The sequence below is a fragment of the Pholis gunnellus genome, assembly GCF_910591455.1.
Source record: "Pholis gunnellus genome assembly, chromosome: 19".
NCBI lineage: Eukaryota > Metazoa > Chordata > Actinopteri > Perciformes > Pholidae > Pholis > Pholis gunnellus.
The window spans coordinates 8,015,903-8,036,232 of NC_136546.1; the positions used below are offsets into that span (position 1 = coordinate 8,015,903).

The 20,330-nt window shown below is 42.2% G+C and overlaps 1 protein-coding gene across 1 annotated transcript; it reads right to left on the reverse strand.

Annotated features, from left to right (window-relative positions):
- Nucleotides 1-2,219: 2,219 nt before the first annotated feature.
- On the reverse strand, nt 2,220-12,297 carry tfap2b (transcription factor AP-2 beta; the record flags this gene model as incomplete). The annotated part of the gene is made up of 7 exons (XM_079179761.1): nt 12,225-12,297; nt 9,556-10,008; nt 8,046-8,100; nt 6,866-7,088; nt 6,401-6,519; nt 5,340-5,481; nt 2,220-2,508 (listed from the first exon to the last, which is right to left on the reverse strand). Exons 1-7 carry the CDS (start codon nt 12,270-12,272, stop codon nt 2,220-2,222), a joined length of 1,329 nt encoding a protein of 442 aa, XP_079035887.1. The 5' UTR covers nt 12,273-12,297.
- Nucleotides 12,298-20,330: the final 8,033 nt, after the last annotated feature.

A 20,330-nucleotide genomic window follows, 5' to 3' on the forward strand; every position in this document is an offset into this window, starting at 1 on the left:
TCACACTGAGCCCGCGGGACACTCTTCCCCTCTCTCTCTCTCTCCTCCTCTCAAGCTCGCTATTTTCTTTTTCTCCGTCTCTCTTTTTCTCATTAGCTTTCTTTCTCCGTCTCTCTCTACTTTTTCTCTGTGTGTCTCTCGCGCTCTCCCGTCATTAGCACACCGGCGGTAGCTCCCCACCGCAGAAGCGGGCCCGCGAGGCACGATTCTATTCCCCCTGCGCGCACGCGAAGAGAGAGAGAGAAGCCTCTCTGAAACGAGGGCCTCGCTGGCCAGAAAATACAACCAATTATCTCCCTGGAATAAGGCAGAATCCATCATGGTGTGTGTGTGTGCGTGTGTTGTGTGTGTGTGTGAGAGTGTTTGCGTGCGTGCGTTCATTTCAGAGGCTTTGCAATATATAGACTCCAGACTACTGATATTTTAAACCTTACAAAGCAAAATATGAAAACATTATTCTTACTTGTATTCGTATTACTTTGAATTTTAATCTTGGACTATACATGCCATAAATTCGTTAACAATTTTGTTAGGCTATATCTTAAATCTCCATGTCATCAATAACAAAATAGGCCAATTTAAAGGACCATTTAGCCATTTTTTACCTCACAAACTACAATTGTGCATGATGAAGTCTTATAACTAAATAATTTTGCTTTAAACATGGAAAATACTCCATCAACATCATAAGGGCTGTTTTATTCTTGTTCTTGCAAACATTATTAAGGTAAACAAGCCTTTTCAAATAACGTTAATGACTCTGAATTAGTTCTAGTGTATCAATGTGACTCCAATTCTGTGTTTGCTGTTTTGGTGGTGGGGTTACATTTTTATATACATTTGAATAAAAGACATTTTTTTACAGCTTCCAGATAATTTCCTCCCTTCGGGAAGATTGCGGACTTATTATTAAGGGGTTATTATCTATTTAAGGCTTATGGTTATGCTGAGTTGCTTTTAGTAATGAATATAGGAAATACTCATTCTTAATTTTGCTTTTGTTATGGATTGAAATGTACCTTCTCCTGCAGTGAATAATTAGTCAAAATGAAAAGTGAAATTCAATTTTATGGTTTTCTTCAATGCTGCTGTTGGCCCATTTATTAGATCTTAATGTTTTTTTTGTGTGTTTTTTTTTTACAGTGGTACCTAAACCAGTAAGACATTTGTGTTATGATGAACAGACAGCAGTTGTTAAAACCCTAACTCACATTTCATTTAAATTAGAATGTCAATGCCCGGCCTGTGAATTTGAACGGCTACATTGAATATCACAATCAATAAAACTATCAGTGTTCAGTTTTAACTCCAATTTCAGTCATTCAGAAAGTTGCATTTCCTTTTTAATCCCCCAGATCAGCCAATGATTACCATGTTTTAGTCTGACCCCCGAACCGTATAGTGGGACTCTCGTGGAGAAAAGGCGCAGGCTGCACACCTCACATAATAAAACACATGGTTTATTATCAATGTGATAGAAATTAAATCACTGGACAATTAGAAGCATGTCTACCCATCATCAGCACCATGACAACAGCTCTAGAAGAACAGAAAAAAAACACTGGATGAGTCCTGCACCCCCGCCGGCTCACAAAAGGTCGAATCACAGATAAATAGGGCTACTCCAAAATAGCTTGTGCACCTATTTACACAACCATCCATTTAAATTAATATAAATAAATATTTACACACATAAATTAACACCCTCCCTCCTTGTTAAGTCAACAGACGAACCTGTTTCACAGATAGAATGCTCATTACCCAATCTTCATACCCACAATGCATTTTCTGCGTGAGGACAAACACAAGCACAAGCACACACACACACACACACACACACACACACACACACACACACACACACTCAGGCACACACAATGTTGTTTGCTGGCTGCTCACAGCATCTCAGTCTCACTGGATGCAGGCAGGGGGAGCGTAATGGATGTAACACAGTAACCATCATGTCCTCAGGGGAATGAAAAGAACGTAACACAGATGAAACATCCCTCTGTGCTCTCTGACACTGGCCCACAGGTGTCTTCCTCTGCCTTTTTCTCCTCTCTACCAAGCACTCCTCCTCCTCCTCCTCCTCCTCCTCCACCTCAGCCCTGTGTGTGGCAGGTCAGTGGCAGTGGTGTAAAGCTAGAAGTTAACGGTGTTGACGTCTCTGTCTGTGTGTCTGCCTCCCGTTTGGCTCTCCGTCGTCGACCCTCCCAGCTTCATTTCCGCTGCTTCTCGTCTTTGTCGGCCTTGTTGCCGCCGTCCCCGTGCCGGTTGTTGGGGGGGTTGTTGAGAAACATCTTGTCGAGTCCTTTGAGGGCCTCGGTGAGGTAGTTCTGGAGGGTGGTGAGCGCGGCGCAGATGGCGGGCGAGCCGAAGCCGTGCGTGATGAAGGAGAAGTGGGAGAGGCAGCTCTGGATGCCGGGCTCCAGGATGGGGCTGGGCCTGGAGTTGCCCAGGGGAGTCCTATCCTGGGCCAGCATGTCTGTGAACTCCTTACACAGCTGTCTGCGGGGGGAGAGAAGACACAAGACGTCAGGAGGGAACTCTGCCTCGTCTTACGGGTTTCCCCAAAACAGTAATGCCACTGCTGATGGTCGACATTCGATGTCATTCGATATCTGTCATTTTAGTGGTTTCCAAACATTCTAAACATCTTTTCTACTGATTTGAAATGTCATCAGCAAATTCCCAGAAAACTAATAACTGTATAACTTATAGCTTAAAAAAAAAAAGCATTTGTGATTGCAGAGTATCAGTGTTCAATAAATAACCAATATTCACTTAGTACTAAAATCACTATCAATAGGGACCCAGTCAGCAAAACAGTATTCAGCATGTGCAAGCTATGAAATAATTGTGAAATCAGCTGCTGCTGTATGCTGATATACCTGGACAGTGGCAGCACCGAGAGAGCAGGAGTTTTCTCATTAAAAGCACAGTTTTTACTTCCCTAAAACATGTCTTCTGCAGGAAGGTTATACCTTTTTTTGTATGAAAATCTAATTCAAAGCTCTATCTTTTATTCTGAAGGCCTGACATGACACATGTTTTATTGTTGATGCTTTGGACAAGTGTTTCTGCTCCTGACTCCACTGGACACCCTCTCAACCTTAAACACTGACTCAATATAACATCATACCATTCATGTTGGACACATTCCTCCAAGAATGACAAACAATACCTTACCACAACACTTTAAATGCTCCCAGAAATACTAAGAGCCAATCATTAGCACATAACGAAAACACTAGCCGGTGATTTCTGGAAACTGAAGTAAAACTGAACTAATTTTAGAGCAGGAATGTTGTGTGGTTTGAGGTCTCCACCTTAAGAGCCGATCTCTAACTGCTAATATGTGTAATTTGAGACGAGAGGTCGTCGAGTGGATCTTCATGGGAAAAATGAAACGGTAAAATGAAACCACGTCTTCACCTTGTTCTCCTTGTTAAATTTCAGCAAATCCTGCTCTGGTTTTAGGCCCCACATTAGATATTCAAGAGACCTCTCTCTCAAATTTGTACTTGCACGCCCACATGCACACACACACACACATGCACCCTGTGCGCGGCCTAAGGGCAGAGCTCCAGCAAATGAGTGACAGGCTGTGCAGGCCGAGCCCAGCTGGGGTTAGGGGAGTAGAGAGGAGAAGCCGCCACCGCGGGCTACACTCAAGGCTCTCGCTGTTGTTTTCTGACGACTTGAAACACTTCACTGCTAAATAATGAATTTCTAAGAGGCAGCACCGACACACAGTATTGGAACAGGTTTGAATCTGAGCATCAAACATCCACCACCGAACACACCGTACATACTGAGTACATTGGGATGCACACAGACACACACACACACACACACACACACACACACACACACACACACACACACACAGGCAGATGGTTTATGCAGTGCAGGCCAGCAGACAGCACTGTTTATGCAAGCTAAAAATACAAGCTTCCTGAAGGGATCTTTGTTAGATAGTTTGCAGCTCTGCTTGCAACCTTTTCATCTAGAAAACTCATTCAGGGGAATAAATGGACGTGGAACAGGACCGCACATTAATTGGCAAATGGCTTCTTTTTTTTTTTTTGGTCTTAGTAAAAATAGTCCAAAGTAATTCTGTGATTTAATCCACATTTATAAATCCACATCACCTCTCCTTGCCTTGGTTCCTTTCAAGGAAATCTATGTTGCTCGCTTGCTAAAAAGTAATCAGAAGATCCTGGATTCAATTCCACAGTTTAACGGCCATAAAAATGGATTAATATAAGTAACTTTACGAGGAGAACCGGTAAAATGGATCGCTTCTAAGAGCAGAAGCAGAGGTCAAGCATACACTAGCAACCTCAGAGCTGGTATAATGTCTGTGAGCTGATACAGGCCACATTAAAGTGTCCAGCTTCAAATAAGGGTCATGTATTCTTGAGCTAAAGGTTATTCAGGTGGTGGAAATGAATGCCACTTTTGTTTAGTCACTATATACGATTCTTGACTTTTAATGTGGATTCCTGCTCATTTCTTAAACGGTTGAATTGAATTTAACTGCCCTCATTTTTTAGTGGGCCAATTTTCCAATCAGCCATTTTCATTACAGGTTAGATCCATATCGAGTCAGATGTGTTTCGTTAAGAAAATCTCACTCTCCCTTTTTAAATGTCAATGCCATGTTCACTGTGGTAAAATGGACTGTGTGTGCCAGAGACAGAGCAGAGGATATAGGAGAGGTTTGCCCCCCTCAGGGGTCTTAAAGAGGAGCCACAGAAGCCCCGGGAAAATGGGAGGATTTAATTTCACAATAATTTCATTTATCAGAAATGTAACTACTTACAGAAGACGAATGTCCTGTGTTTCACGCTGTGTGTGTGTGTGTGTGGCAGTTATGTAATTCAATTCAACAGCGACAAAATGTTTCCACATGGCACCCTGGAACAGTAAACCTCGTCTCAACAGGGAGATACTGAGCCATGAATGTATGACTGATGTGCATCTTTGGGACATTTAAATAGGAGAACATCTGCTGCATTAGGACAGTCTGAAGTGGAAATATCTTGAGCTGGACTGGATGTTTTTGTTGTTACCAAGCACTTTGCTCGTCTGTGCAGACAGACATAAGGTATATTGTATCAGGGCTCTGACTTTTTATTCTCCATGAGCTCTGGTTGAACCTGTCTAAATCTCTATATTGCTCATTTCAATGATTAAACTAGAGCTACTCGTGGGGTATAATGTCATTACCACCGGTATCTCTCTGCAGACGTGTATTATATATTCTATGACAGACAGCATCCTATAAAGATTATAAGGGGGCAGAATCCAATCAAACGGTCCATCAAACTCACTTCGTCGCCAGCAGCATGTTTTTCCGCGTGTGCATCTCGTTGGGGTCCGCGTGCTGCCGGTTGAGGTACTCGCTCACGGCTTTGGTGGGGAACTCCGTCTCGCAGATATAACCGAAATCCCGGGCCAGGTGGACCGCTTCACCTGGGGGACGGCACAGGAGCGGTTAAAGTCGATGGAAATGTGGTGAAGACAAATAATAACCCCGCTTTATAAAAACCTTACATGTGTTTCTTTCTCTCTTTTTTTCTTTATATGCAAATTCGCTGTTCCAACGGAAGCGTTAACCCTTTACGCACTATTTTCCCTCCGCTGTCGTCCTCTCAACGCAAAAAAAAAAAGAAAGTGGCACATTTATCCCCGTTTTTAATTGTGAAAATTAAAGACAGGTGCTTATTAGCTAGTGTTCGTCATTACTATTTTTTTTTAAAATTACAACATCCAAATTTAGATGTATAAAAAACAAATCCCAAAATGTAAATGTATGATAAGTTAGCATGCTTGTTTTAGCTTCATGACTTTCTGGTGGATGAGCAAATCCTGGGTGTGAATACCAATAATTGAACTATACATTTTAAAATTTAGAAAGAAATAAGTCTCCCTATATATATTACCTGGTTGTCTTAATTGAAATGACCAGATTATGAGGAATATTATACTGGGCTACATGTGTGAGAAACAAGACCTACATTGAAAATAGCCAAATTGCTGCCATGCAACCGGCTGGGCCCAACCTGCAGTCTTTAATCAATTAATTAACCATTTAATTAAATCTAATAACCCCAGTCCTCCTCTCTCCACTCTTCAACATAGAGTATTTATTTTCCTGATATATCATAGCAGTCACTTTATGAATACAGGGTCATTGTCATTTGTTGGTCGTGACCTTTGTAGTATAGCTGCTTATTGTTGGTGATGCTGAAATCATTGTCATATTGAGCAGAGAACATTTTTGTTTTTTAGAGCCACAACTTGCCCAATTAGTCTATATCCGGGTAAAGAGTATATTTCTGCAGTTTCTGTATTTATGGAGTTAAAAATAAAAAAGCAGCACATCAATCACCTTCTACAAGAGATGTTAGTAATGTGACATTGGCAGCTTTGCGTCTTCCAGCAGGTAAATTGAGTCCAATCTTCTCCAGCTTTTCTCTCAGACATTTTCCACCGTTTTTGGACTTTGCTCTGTCGAAAAAAGAAAACTAATTAATGTACATTGCATATTAAAAAAGTAGGAATGTATATTTAGAATTTAAAAAAATACATTATACTACAAAAATCCTCTCACAGAGCGTTATATTAATAATAACTTGCCAACATTCGCTTCAGAGTTTGAACTTCAGGCGTCAACCTGTGCTCCAGTTTGTCTCCAGAGATTGTAATGTTAAGTATAATCTAGGTAAATGGCACAGATACAAAGGGCCTTTTTCACACAGCTCAGGATTTAATTAATAGATCCCAGGGCCACAAGCTTTTTCATACATCCAGAGAGTTATTCCTGCGTCAGCATGCTCCGAGGCGGAAGTCCTACCTTCTCAACACGCCCCCCAACAAGGAGGCGTTGAGGCACTCGGGCGGGGACAGCCTCCTCTGCACCTCCCCTACGGTCACTTTGTACTTGGAGGTGGAGCTGAGCAGCGACAGGCGGCCCGGTACCGAGCAGAACACCTCGTTTATGTTCACGGTGATTCCGCCCATCAGCCCGTCCTTGCCGAGCATCAGAGAGCCATGCATGTTCTTGTGTGGCATGGGAACTGAAAGAGGGAAGGTCAGAGATGCGATGTGAGTGCTTCTCTTACATAACACACTTTGTTTTATTATATATATTTATATAATTACAAGTGACTGCATCCACTTAAGTTTTAAATATCTTCTGTCAAACTTTACTTCAACGTATAACACCACGCGCGCTCTGAGGGCGACCCTGGCCTAATGAAGCGCCCACGCGCCGGGCATTTGCTGTTAATTTAATGTCGCGCGACATTCTCATTACAATATTATCGATTGTTGATTGGCTCGCGCTCTCGCAATCGCATTAACCACCTCCCCGTCTTTTCTCCACGGCCGGTTTAACTCCCACCAGCAGCACTGGATGCTGCTTCTTCCTGCGTGTTAATGCTCGCGCTAATGGCGTAAGGAGAAAAAAAAGGAAAGAAAAGAAAAAAGCCAGCCAGTCCCGTGCATGCATGCGTAGGGGCCAGTGCGAGGTTTTTTTTGATGGCTCCACGGGGGATAATACCGCAGATTAGCTCTAAACGAGCTCACGAGATCTCCGTGAGCGGTGCCATTTATTACATCAGCGGCTTAAATGCCCCGCGGGGAGCTCAGTCACTCAACATCCCGTAACTAAATCACCGCACATCATCAGGGCGGCAGCATGGCAGCCTGTCAGCGACACACTGCCTGCTGTAGTCAATACACCGGGATCGTTAACCCGGCCTCGAACTCCTCATCCCGGACAAAAACAATGTGCGCCTGCGTGGACAGGGGAGCGACCTTTAACAGAACCAAACCATGGAGATGTGTCGCGTATAGGGTCCAGTTTAGATCCAAGTCGTGCCTTTCTTTTTTTTTTTACACATGAATAATAATATAATCATATCATAATTTATAAAAAGACATTATATGACAAGGAGTAAAGAAACAAGATATGAGGGCAGTGCCACTGAGAAGACAGACAGACGTGTGTGTGTGTGTGTGAGATGTGTTACCTTTCTTAATTACTGATTGATCCAGGATGTTCGTTCCGTTGGTGTCATCAATTGTCTGTCAAAAGCAAGATAAATAATACAAATCATTATAGTCTGCTTTAAACAAGCAGATCCACACAGTAATAATAACCCATAAATAGCATGTGAAACTTTATTTAATTTTCTTTACAAAATCCCGCAGGATTCATTTCAGGTCTGAGTTGTGACTCATATAGGCTAGAAGAAGCTACTCTCACAAATGCAAAGCCCCATTCATCAATCTCAATAAATGCCTCATTGAATAGACCCTGCTGTTGTGCACGCTCGTAAAAAACAGAGAAAGAATTTAAATGGGGTTAATAAATGCATGACACAAATAAGGAAAGCCAGAAATGAGAATCTAATGTGGAGGTTAAATGGCTAACAATTCGTGATGGTTGTCCCCTGAGGGGGAAACGAGAGGAAGATGAAATCCCACACAGCTGACTATAAAGTCTATTTCACCAGGTCGTTTTTGTATGGCAGCAAAAAACAAAACAAAACAAAAATGACAGACTTCTAATTCTATGAATTCAATCACAACAATTAAATTAGCATGTGTATGATAATAATGATAATAATAATAATAATAATAATAATAATAATAATAATAATAATAGTAGTAATACTAATTTAAAAAATAATAATAATAAATAGAGAAAATCAGAATTATTCATAAAATACATTGTTTTAGAAAGGTACAAATACACAAAGGATATTTTATTCTACATATCAACGTTGATCAAATATTGCAACATCTTCTCCAGGATTTGCTGTTTTAAATGTGTATTAAATATTATGCCAGTGAAGGGAGGTGAACTTGAATTCTTAGAAGCAACATTTGAGCTCCATGCAGCAATTATGGATAAGTGAATTATTCCACATATCAGCATCCTCTCATCAAAGAAGATGTCTGAGCTCTCTGAAGACAGTTTGTTTAGCTTTGGGCCATTTGTGTTCAGGCTACAGCTGCTGTGAGAGTCCAGCCCTGAGGGAGCTGCTCTGAGTTCACTGACCTTAACTCTAAAAGGCAAGGAGACAATGAAGAAGACTACTGTCAGATATTACCAATCCGTTTCTTACACCCCAATTTTTCTCATTCTATTTGTCATTTTTGTCATTTATCCTTTTATTTTTATTTCGTTGTGGTTTTTCATAACTTACATGCTAAATGTTTTATATACCTGGAGTAAGCATGTTCGTTTTAGTCAAACATAAAAGTGCTTTACTGTAAATTGTTACTTTTACAATTACAATGAATTAATCGCTTTTTATATATGCTATTAAGATTAAACACAATACATTTGAATAGCATCGCAGTGCCATATTCCCACATTTTGTCCAACAGACTTGCAGTTTACCTCTCTCGGATAAAGTGATCTCAATATCATTATTTAAAATAAATACATTTTAAAAAGAACATAACTGGAGCTGGAAAATGTGCTACATGCACTTTAGCTCACTTAAATCTCAGCTGTGATCTTTGACTCACCTGAATATCCTCCATACCGTGCAGCCCCAGCAGTCCGTCGCCCATACCGGACTCCAGTCCCGGGTGAGCGGAGTGCAGCAGCACGTCTGGCCGCCGCACACCGTAGTCCCGCCGTGGGTCCAGCCCGGACAGCTGAGGCAGCGAGACACGCGGTTGGGCCAGCAGAGCCGAGCTGTCCATCCGCTCCCCGGCGTCCTGCCGCTGCCGCGCCCCCCATGCGCTCTGCTGGCTCTGGTGCAGAGAGTTTAGGGAGTACGGATCGCTGACGTGGGAGTACGGGTCCTGGCTCTGGTAGTGAGCGAGCGGCTGGTACGGTGGCGGAAAGTACGGAGGCTGGAAGTCCGAGGATGGCGCATGAGACAGCGGCGGCGCGCTGGAGTAGGGTCCCGCATGCGATACCGAGCCCAGCTGGGACAAGCGCGAGCTGTGGCTCGAGACACCGTCATGCCGGTCCTTGAAGAGGGTGCAGAGAAGAATAGAACAAATCAACTCCTTGCAATTGGAATCACATTTTAACGAAATAAAAACACACGGAGGCCTGTATAGGACCACGGTGCATTTACTAGTGTAGCCTATATTGCCCCTGGTGATGTAGCCAAAGTAGCCTAACTGCTTTTTTTTTTGTTCAGGAGATCCAATGCCTTAGAGGAGCCTGGAAGAAAAAAAAAGGTTATAGCCTGATTTAAAATGACCCAGAACGAAAACCTCCTAGCACTGTCTACGGCTTCACCATTTGCGCAAACGAATTCTGATATACATTGTGAGGAAAGGAAACTCACCGCAGTGGAGTAGGAGTGAACTAACATTTGTAAACCCTCTGTTGGTATCAGCAGTATGGTAAAGATAGTGTTGGCCCGAGATAGACAAAACTAATTCCAGGTAAAAGCAGCGCGTTCGTATCTGCAGGCGCGGCCTGGTCTACAGCTCCATGATGAACCTTCTTCCGCCCGGAGCTGCAGCCGCTCTGAGTGTGAGCACCGAGCGCGCCCGCCTCTACCCCCGGTATACGGTGTAATTGTTATTCATGACTGAGACTTACAGGAATATTAATGTGCGCCAGGCAGGGGACTGGCGGCACATGGAGCGTGAAGCCTCTCGCGCAACCGTGAGTGACGTTGAAATTCCGTGGAGAGCCGAAACGACGCGCGAACAGCAGGAGATAGAGAGAGGACTCTCTCTCTCTCTCTCGCTCTCTCTCTCTCTCTCGTAGGAGAAAGAGAACAAGTTGACCAGACCAGTGAGGAATTCCCCATCACCAAAAAAAAGCGCACTTTGGGGCTCTTTTTATCTAGGCAAAATCTGACGCAAGGAAGACACTCATTCTTGGAGACACTTTTGCGCAAACCGTTTCTGCGCAAGCATACTTTAAAAACCAACATAAGTCAATGTGGTGGATAACAATATGAACAGGGGGTCCTGTAAAGCTCACCGGGTGACTCTTTTCCCACCAGGGTCAAGGGCACACGCAGCCTCGTGCCAATGCAAGACGATGTGGAGAAGGCTTCCACCAAAGTCAAACGCAGTTTACTTTTACGCACGGACACCAACATTGAACACATCCTATTACGGTGTCACCAAAATATATTTAAGCTAAACTTCAGCCTTGCAATAACACTCGCACACTGACGATTACACACTGACTAAATGGTGGCTCATGAAGTGTTGCAGCTGCCTTTTATTGGCCTGCTGAAAAACCCACCCGAGACACCGCGGGGAGCAAAGGGGGCTCGCGTGAACGGTGTCACGAGTCAAAAGAAGCGATTCAACTTTATATCGTAGACTATAGCGGTCCCTCTTCACCTCCCTTGGATGACTTGTTTAACAACATTATTGCCTCCCCCTCCCTCGCGCCGTGGGAGAAAAGCCATGTGCGGCACGAGACGAGGGTTTCCCACCGGGCTGAGCCGAGGGGCCTCGCGAGCTGCCCTTTCTTCATTGGCTTTGTGCTCGAGCCCCCATTCAGCGCGAGCCGGAGCACTGTTTCACCCCCGCGCGCGGCGGTATTTCTCCCCTCGCTCGTTTTTGTAAAAATGATTGTTCTGGGATGAAAGCCAAAAGATTTACATACTTCCGACACATCATCACCCTCCTCCTCTGACCCAGCGGTTCTCACTTATTTTCTTCTTCTTTTGCTGTATTTTCAAATATTCATTTGTAATTCGACTATTTTTGGATTCATAATTTGCAATTTCGTCTTTTTCTAAATATAATTATAGAGATATGTATGGAGCTAATATATATATATATATTTTAATTAAAGTTTGATGTTACTTTTGAACATAAATTTGCACAAAAGACGCAATGCCATATTCAAGATATATCCCATATGTGTACATTCTGGAAAAGGTGAAATAAAAAATCGTCTATATCCACTGTCATTTCATCCTCCCCGTTTTACCGTATGATCTAAAACGCGAGTGGACCCGACCTACAGCCGAAAACACAACATAAATATATTATAAACACTTTGAAACATTCGAGCGTAAACGAGTGAAATATCTGGTGATGTGCAGTGAAATGTCCTCCAATTCATATTCAGTCACCACATCACAGAATAACAGGCCGAGAGCCTCCTGCAGAACACCACTTAACTCAACACTTCATTACTCCCCAAAAGCGGCATCTCTAATAAGTCCCGAAGACCACAAACACATGGACGGCAACGTTACCTCATAAATATCTTCATACTTGACATTCTCAACTAGTTTCCACAGCATGGTCGCTTCTCCGGTGTCGGTAAACCGAATGCAGCCAAGTGAGGAAGGGATGTCTCAACTCTCCCTCTCTCTCCCTCTCTCTCTCTCTCTCCCTCTCGCTCTCCCTTCCTCTCTTCCTCCCCCCGCCCTCTGTAAAGTCAGTCAGTCTTTGTGAATGGGGAACCCCTGTGAAGACTCCACTACTGTTAAGAAGAGCTATAGGGCGGGCTGACAGCAGCAAATAGATACAAAGAACACATGTTTTATGTAGCGTGTGTCTCGGAAATTTCCAAAATAAAAGCACAACCAGTTAGCTAAACCCTCTCGTGGAGGCCGTTGTACACTATGGCAAAAACATTCAGAGAAGGGTGACTTAAGTTCACTGTGGTTCCAAAAGGTTTGGCAAATTCTTCTCACAATGTCCGATTTTTGTTTTCTGAACAAGGGGAAGCAAAGACTGGTAGAAGAGAGAAATGATTGAAGGTATAGTCATTACAGTTGCTACAGTGGACATCACAATTATTTCTACACAGGTGACCCATTAAAGCAAACACATATATCAGTGATATCTCTCTATATCTTCTATTACTTCTTAATGTCAGACATTGATAAAGGCTGGTGGACTCTGCAAACACCAGAGACAACAATGGAAACATATTCCTGACAATGTTGTATAATATAAACAGGCTATATATAATATTACCCATGAACCAAACCAATAATAAAAGCATTGGGCCACCATGCACAAGCCTTCAGAAAACAGCTTCAATCCTCCTCGGCATAGATTTAATTCTGTTTATTTTTACCGGAGGGATGAACAGCGTTCAGTGACTCCCTTGTGCCTTCTGTGGAACTCTGTGCTTTTTTTTTTTTTCTGCTCATCTATTTATGTTTTTCCTTTTGATTTGTCATCTGTGTGTGTATTTGCTTGCATTGTTATGATAAGGAATGCGCTTAGATTGTTCACTTGCATGACACTACCCACTACATTACAGCAGGACTTTGTTTAAGGGTGCCAAGTTAGGAATTATTAACCAAAACAGTTGGAGTAATATTACAGAATGGTGGGATTCCAGTATACATGGACTTATGTGAGTGTGATCACAGTATACCAACCAACACTGCTCTGTTGACACAAATATTGTACACTGTTTATGTTATACAGGCCAGCTGTGCTATATGGAGGAACAACCACAACCCATTACCCAATGCTTGGTTAAATGTGAGGGTTCATCACATCACATTGCATCATATTGTGGGCGATTTATAGACAGATTATTGTATTAAGGCAATATTAATATGCTATGATATTTATGAACATATTGGAAATCTAAATAATTGAAACACCTGTTTATTCCAATAAATCATACAAATTGTATTAAATTATTTTAAAATATATGTTCTCAGAGATGCTGAAAAAAATGTGCAAAATAGGGATGTTTTCAATATCTTTGTGACAATACAATTTTGTTATCGTCACTTATCACACATTTATCAGAGTGTGCACTCTGTACCATGAGATATACTTTAAGATCAGAATCAGCTTTATTGGCCAAGTATGCACGTAGAGGGAATTTAACCTGAATTTATTTTTTCCATCTCACTCAATGTATTTACACAGAAACAGAGATAACGGCCTGGGACAAGGAAAACAAAGCTGGACATATTTGAGTCATACCTATTTTTCCCCCAAAATAATTCTGCCCCAGTTTGTTTCAATGCTTAAGAATTCCTTTGACCTGCTGCACTTGTACCCTCTCCTCAGTCCCACACAACAGGAAATAAACAGCACACAGTGTCTCAGTTAAATTTACTTAAAAAACAAACACATTCTGTCCTATTAAACTATGGTTCTCCCATACAACCAGTCCCCCAATTCTTCCCTGTGAGACTTTATCCAAGAGTGTGTAAACTGCTCCCCCTAGTGTCACAAGAGCATACATGCATACATCCATCAAAACTGCCAGTATTCTGTGAAATGATTGTCATCTTGTCCCATTGTTCCTCAAAAGGCTTCAGCAAAGTTGACTAAAAGGGTAAAATCCTCTTATTTTAATTAAGTAGTTTTAAATGAAAGAAAAGGCACTGTAAAGTCAATGTTATTTATGATAATTACAGTAAAAAGAATAGACTTCTTAAGGAGGGAATTCACATTTCTGTGTGTGTGTCAGCGTACTTGAGTCAAACTGGCCTCGACCAGAAAATGACTGTCAGGAATTACATATTTGGTTTTGCAGTTCTTGAGTATGAGCTGTGCCAGCTTCAGATCAGGGGGCAAAATAAGTTTTGAAAGTCTGAACAGAGTCTCATACACGTTTCTGTGCTCTCATACTGTCTGTACACTTCTTTTATCTGACACGGCTGCCGTGGTTCAGCTCCTTCTGACAACAAAAAGTGCCACTGAGGATACCAGACATGAATGTTTAAGAAGCACGGCTGTTCCCATGTTCTCTGGAATGACCCGCTGCCAAAAGATCCACCCATCCTTTTTCTCTCTCTGTCTCTCTGTCACACACACACACTCATACAAAGACACACACACACACACACACACACACACACACACACACACACACACACACACACACACACACACGCACATGGCAGGGCATATGACTGTCAGCGATGACAGATGTCCTGACAGTCTGGAAGTCTGGAGGCGTGGTTGTGGTTGTTGTCCTGCAGGGCTTTGACACACGATGTATCAGCATACATTACACACACATGTCACACTAATACTGCTCTATCTGCTCCCTGCCTTTTGTTTGCACCCATCACTACAAAAGACACACATTCATTTTGATTTTTTTCCCCACTTTGACTGGCTTTTCAAAAATACAACGACCCTTTTCCGAGGTTTGTTGTATTTTTGATCTCACCTGTTCAGTTCTCTGCTGTTGCTCAGGGTCAAGTGCAATAAGACACTCTTTATGCCATAATGCCTATACATTCACTTTCATGCAATTCCATTCGATTTACCCAGTGCGACACAATATAGGCTTTCGCTGTCCAGGAAAAAAGTGAGTGTGCAAGGTAACATGAATGAATGTAAGGCTGGAAAACAGTAGAGCAATCTGTGATGGGAAAATGACTCACAGACACACTAAATTAGATTTGTACAAATTATAAATTGATTTTTTTAGTGCACATCTTCATGATCCTGCTCCTTTCTGTCTTAGCTAAGAGAACTGCAGTGTATTTTTATTATGAACTCCTTTAACAATGGAATGGGTCGACAAAACTCTGCAACTTTTCAGTGCAGAGGAAATTGGAATGGCTGGTCAGTTTATGTTCAAGTTTGCTAAGTCACTACTGGGAAGCAATGGAGGGGTTTAGTCTGATTTATTCCGTATTAAAATCACTTATTTTGCCAATGCAATGCAATTGGACTGTAGAAATTTAGATTGTAAGTATAATTCCTTTAATATCTTCATTTTCTGACCGTTTTTTATTGTTTGAAGTAATACATGCAGCATTTGGTTCAGGTTTTTATGTGTTTGTGATGTATTTTAAGCTCATGTGGGTTGGGTATGGTTTTATGCAAATCTGCATTTCTTAATGCACCTTTTGTTACACATTTGTTAACATCTTATGATGTTAATTCCTCTTATATGTTCATCAGGATCCTATTTCTAACCCTATCCAGTCTAAACGGTGTAACGCTGTGTGCTGGAGTTATGCAGCTGCAGTTCTCGCTGGTGACCACTAGGTCGCACTAGAACACCACGAAAAGAAAAGAGAGATGAAAGCCAAGAACGTGGAGACCCGAGCTCAGCATTGATTTGATAGTTTGGAATAGTTTCACCAAAATCTTTTATTGAGAGTAATGGGTAATGGGATGACTCAAAGAAAATTCAGCAGAAAATATTTGTAAAAATTAAAAAATGTTTTGGATTTTTTCACAGCAGACAATTTGACATGTCACAGCAGGAAGACCACAGGTGTAAATAATAAAATAAACTATGGCTGACTTCCATTTGGCTGCTTCCTTTTCAGGGTCCTGCTGTTGTGCGTGCTGGCTCTTGCAGGCTTATTTGAATAGAACAGAACCATCGTTAATGTAATTAGTAACACCTGTGCTTTTCCTTTTCCTCCAAATCAAAATGCTTGCTGTGAAAAGGGCTAGTAGACATTTACAGACTTCCTCCAATACGACAGAGGGAAACACAATAGACAGGTTTGAATCAGTGTGTCAACGTCGCCAGACTGTTGAGTGTTTTAAGAGGAAGAGGGGATAAAATGATTAAGTCTTAGCTGTGCATTCGGCAACAAAATAGCAGCGTTGCGTCTTTAAAGCCTGAGATAAGACTTGTATTCACACCAACGCCTCAACCAAACTCCATCAGCATTAAATATAACTGTGGCTTCCACATCCAATTCCTTCTCAGGATCCAACCGACGGAAGCAGCAGAGGTTGCTAATCACTAAAGGGAGAATAGGGTGTTCCTGTAGCAGCTGTAGTAGTCGTAGTAGTAGTCCTGCAGTAGCTCATGTGGATGTGTGGGTTGACGTGGGAGTGATGGGGACAGGCGGGACAGGCGGGACGGCAGCTGAGCAGAAGAAGGCCTCGAATGTTCCTGGGACTGAACGGGATCAGGACAGAGGAGGAAGAGGTTTTAGCAGAGAAGCAGGGGAGGAGGAGGGTTACAGCTTCATGGAGAGAGACTGGAGCGACGGGGCTTAGAAGTTGGCAGAGTTTGGTATTCGTGACCGTGGGGCTCAGTGAGCAGGAGTTATAGTCCCTCTGAGACCTCAGACTGTTTAGTTCACTTCTACACAAATGGCAGAATTCGTTGCGTGCGTCTCTGGGTTGAAGATGTGCATTTTCTAACTTTAGTGTGTTCTGGATGTTAAAACGCACTTCCACGTGAAGAAAAACATCAGGACTGCACTATAATGATGCACACATTTAATTAGATCCATCACAAATATTGCACACTGAAGGCTGTATAGGAGAACGTTGCACTCTTAACGCAGTGATAACAGAGCGCCGCATTGTAATCCAATCAATAGCCCATGTGTGAATAATGCATCGACCGACCCGTCACATTATGCGCGGCTGATGTCAAACTCATGATTCATTCGTGTCCGTTTGTCAATTTACAGAAACTCAAGCACAGGCGATGCATCGATTTCATTTTCCAGCTCGTTTTGATCAAGCTGCTTATTATTCTGATGCCGGGGTCAACAGAGACGTCTTTCACCGGGATTACATGTTTATCATCCAGTAATGACAAACAAAAGTGTGATTAAGTTACTTTCTCTGAGTGGTATATGTTTGCATATGTGCAGCCCTTTGTGTGTGTGTGTGTGTGTGTGTGTGTGTGTGTGTGGGTGTACACAGTATGTATGTTCACGCTTATTTGTTGTTGCTGATTCCCTCCAGTGAGATGCAGCAACCATCAAAGAGCCAATTTAGAGAGCTGCTTTGCTTCACACACATCACTCTGTTACATCTTCACTCACAGCGATACATGAGTTTGATTATATATGAGGCTGAATCTTCCACATCAGCCACCGATTGAAGTTCTCCTCTCAGCAGCCGAGACTAAAGTGTGATTAAAGCGTGTCATTTTTATAAACAAAAGCAAAATAGGATCTGCCTACGTGTATATCACGTAGCCTAGCAACTGCCAGACAAAAAGCCTAGAACTGAACTCAACATTTCCTTTCGTAGACCCCCCAAAAAGTTCACCTCGTATTGGACTTCCTGTCGTTACAGACTGTAGACATTTCGGCCAATTCTCATGAAGTGTTTCCAGACCACCGAGGTCAGGAGCAATAGGTGTTGGATATTAAGATGACAAGTTTGTTTTGATTTTAAGAGATGATTTTGGATGAGAATGTTCCAATGAGTAAAACGACGAGAGGCCGCTCCTCTCCTCTGCTTCTTGTAGAAGAACCTGCATGTGATAAAGAAACACTATGTTGGAAAGTAAAGTATAGTTTTTGCTCCCTTATGTTGTTTTATGACATTGGTTGGAAGCATTGTTCAGAGTGTATTAAAGTATGCACTGCATGGTGGTTGTACTCAGCACAGTGTTGCTCTTGTGCAATAATGCATTGCTGTAGAAACGGAAAACTAAACCCCTGTTATTTACCATTTTGCCATCATGCATTCTTTTTGCCATTTTGAAATGCATTATCAATGGTGCAGCTTTGTCCCAGTGTCGTAAAACATTGACTGCATGCGTGTGTGTGTGTGTGTGTGTTTGCGAGATAACACCATCTGTCAAAAACCAGCCCAGACAATAACAGCATAGACTGGGAATGCACTGGCATTCTGCACCCATGTCACCTCCTCCCTTTCTATCCTCGTCTCTGCAGCTATTACTTCTCCACCTGGGGCTCCAACTTGCATTGATTCAGGCTGACAAACCGGCGCAGGCATCACTGTAAATGCATCCTGTCTGATTATGTATTGTGGTGTTATGCAGTGAACGTGACCTCCTTTTAAATGACTAGAATAATAAAGAGTAAACAGAACCCACAGAGCCCGGATGGAGACGCCAGCAGGCAGCTGCTGCTCTCTCTGTTTTATCATTACATTCTTTCTTTTTTTTTTTTTTCACAAGCAGAGAACCTGACAGAAGTCGCTCAAACTGGAAGAAAACACACAGATGCTGGCGCACACAAAGGAGGCTTTTGAACTTTTCTGCAGGTATAGCCTTTTTTCACAACATTAGAGAGGAACTCTGACTTTTTATAATTTGAAGACTGTGAACTCATATGGATGATTCACACTCGCTAGCTTTGATCTGTACTGCCTCTTTTGAGTCTCTGCTTGCTCTTTTTGCCACCTTATGTTAACACATGGTGTGTGTGTGTGTGTGTGTGTGTGTGTGTGTGTGTGTGTGTGTGTGTGTGTGTGTGTGTGTGTCGTGTAGCACATCATAAAACCAGAGTAAATAGTAGAACACGTAGCAACTGTCTTTATTGAACACAGCATTGTTAGAGGGTAGGGATTTAACATATATATAGTTGAAAGCCTACAAGAAAAGTAATTTAAATATTTATATATATCTTTACAAATGTTCATGGGCGACTCAGAGAACTTGTGTCGGCTAAACTTGCGATCTGGGGAGTGTACAAAGATAGACATGCACAGGGATGAGTTAACGACGGCAACCGCAAAGTCACCTTTTACAAAATGGCTGAGGTGGACCCCTTTCTCTCTCTCTTTCTCTCTCTCTCTCTTTCACACACACTCACACACACTCACACATTCACAGACCACAGCCTAGCCCAGGCAGTGGTGTCAGTCTCACATCCAGAAACAGTGTCATTCTCTCTGTTGCCCACATGGTAAACACACTGGTTGCTATGGCACTGATTGTACGGTGTAAATATTAAAATACGTCTGCTTGGGGGAAGAGTGGTTCAAGTGCTCTCTCAGGAACAGGTGTGTGTGTGTGTGTGCGTGTGTGTGTGTGTGTGCGTGTATAAGTGCTTGGGTCAGGGTCTTTTTTTAAATTTGATCTATTGAAGATGTTTGGAAAGTGAGATCATTGAAATTTAGTCGACTGAGAATTTTAACAAAACTAGAACTTTGTGTAACAATGACAGAGATTTCTCTGAATCATTTCTTAATAAATAGGTTCGATGAACCTTCAGAGGACAAAATAAAGTGTTTCATATTTGTCTTTGTTGCAGAAAATTCATACCTGAATTAGCTGGATTGTGATCAAATTGCCCAAAGCCCTTGAAATGTGTGTGTGATGTGTGTGTGTGTGTGTGTGTGATATGTGTTACGTTGTATCGGCAGATACCACTCCTGTCCTGGAAAACTGTGACGTCAGCGTGTCCATGTTTACTTCCTGTTCTCAGAATCAATAAATAAACAAATAAAAGTCTTGGATGAGTCTCATCCGTCTCCATGGCGAGGCTTCTTCTTGTCATGACACGCGCAGATAAACACACACACACACACACACACACACACACACACACACACACACACACACACACACACACACCTAAACAGGATGTGTTCACTCAAACGTCAGGACGTCTTGTTTGGGACGTTTCAGGTTAGAGTTACATTTCAACATAAGATAAATAAATAACAATAAATATGAA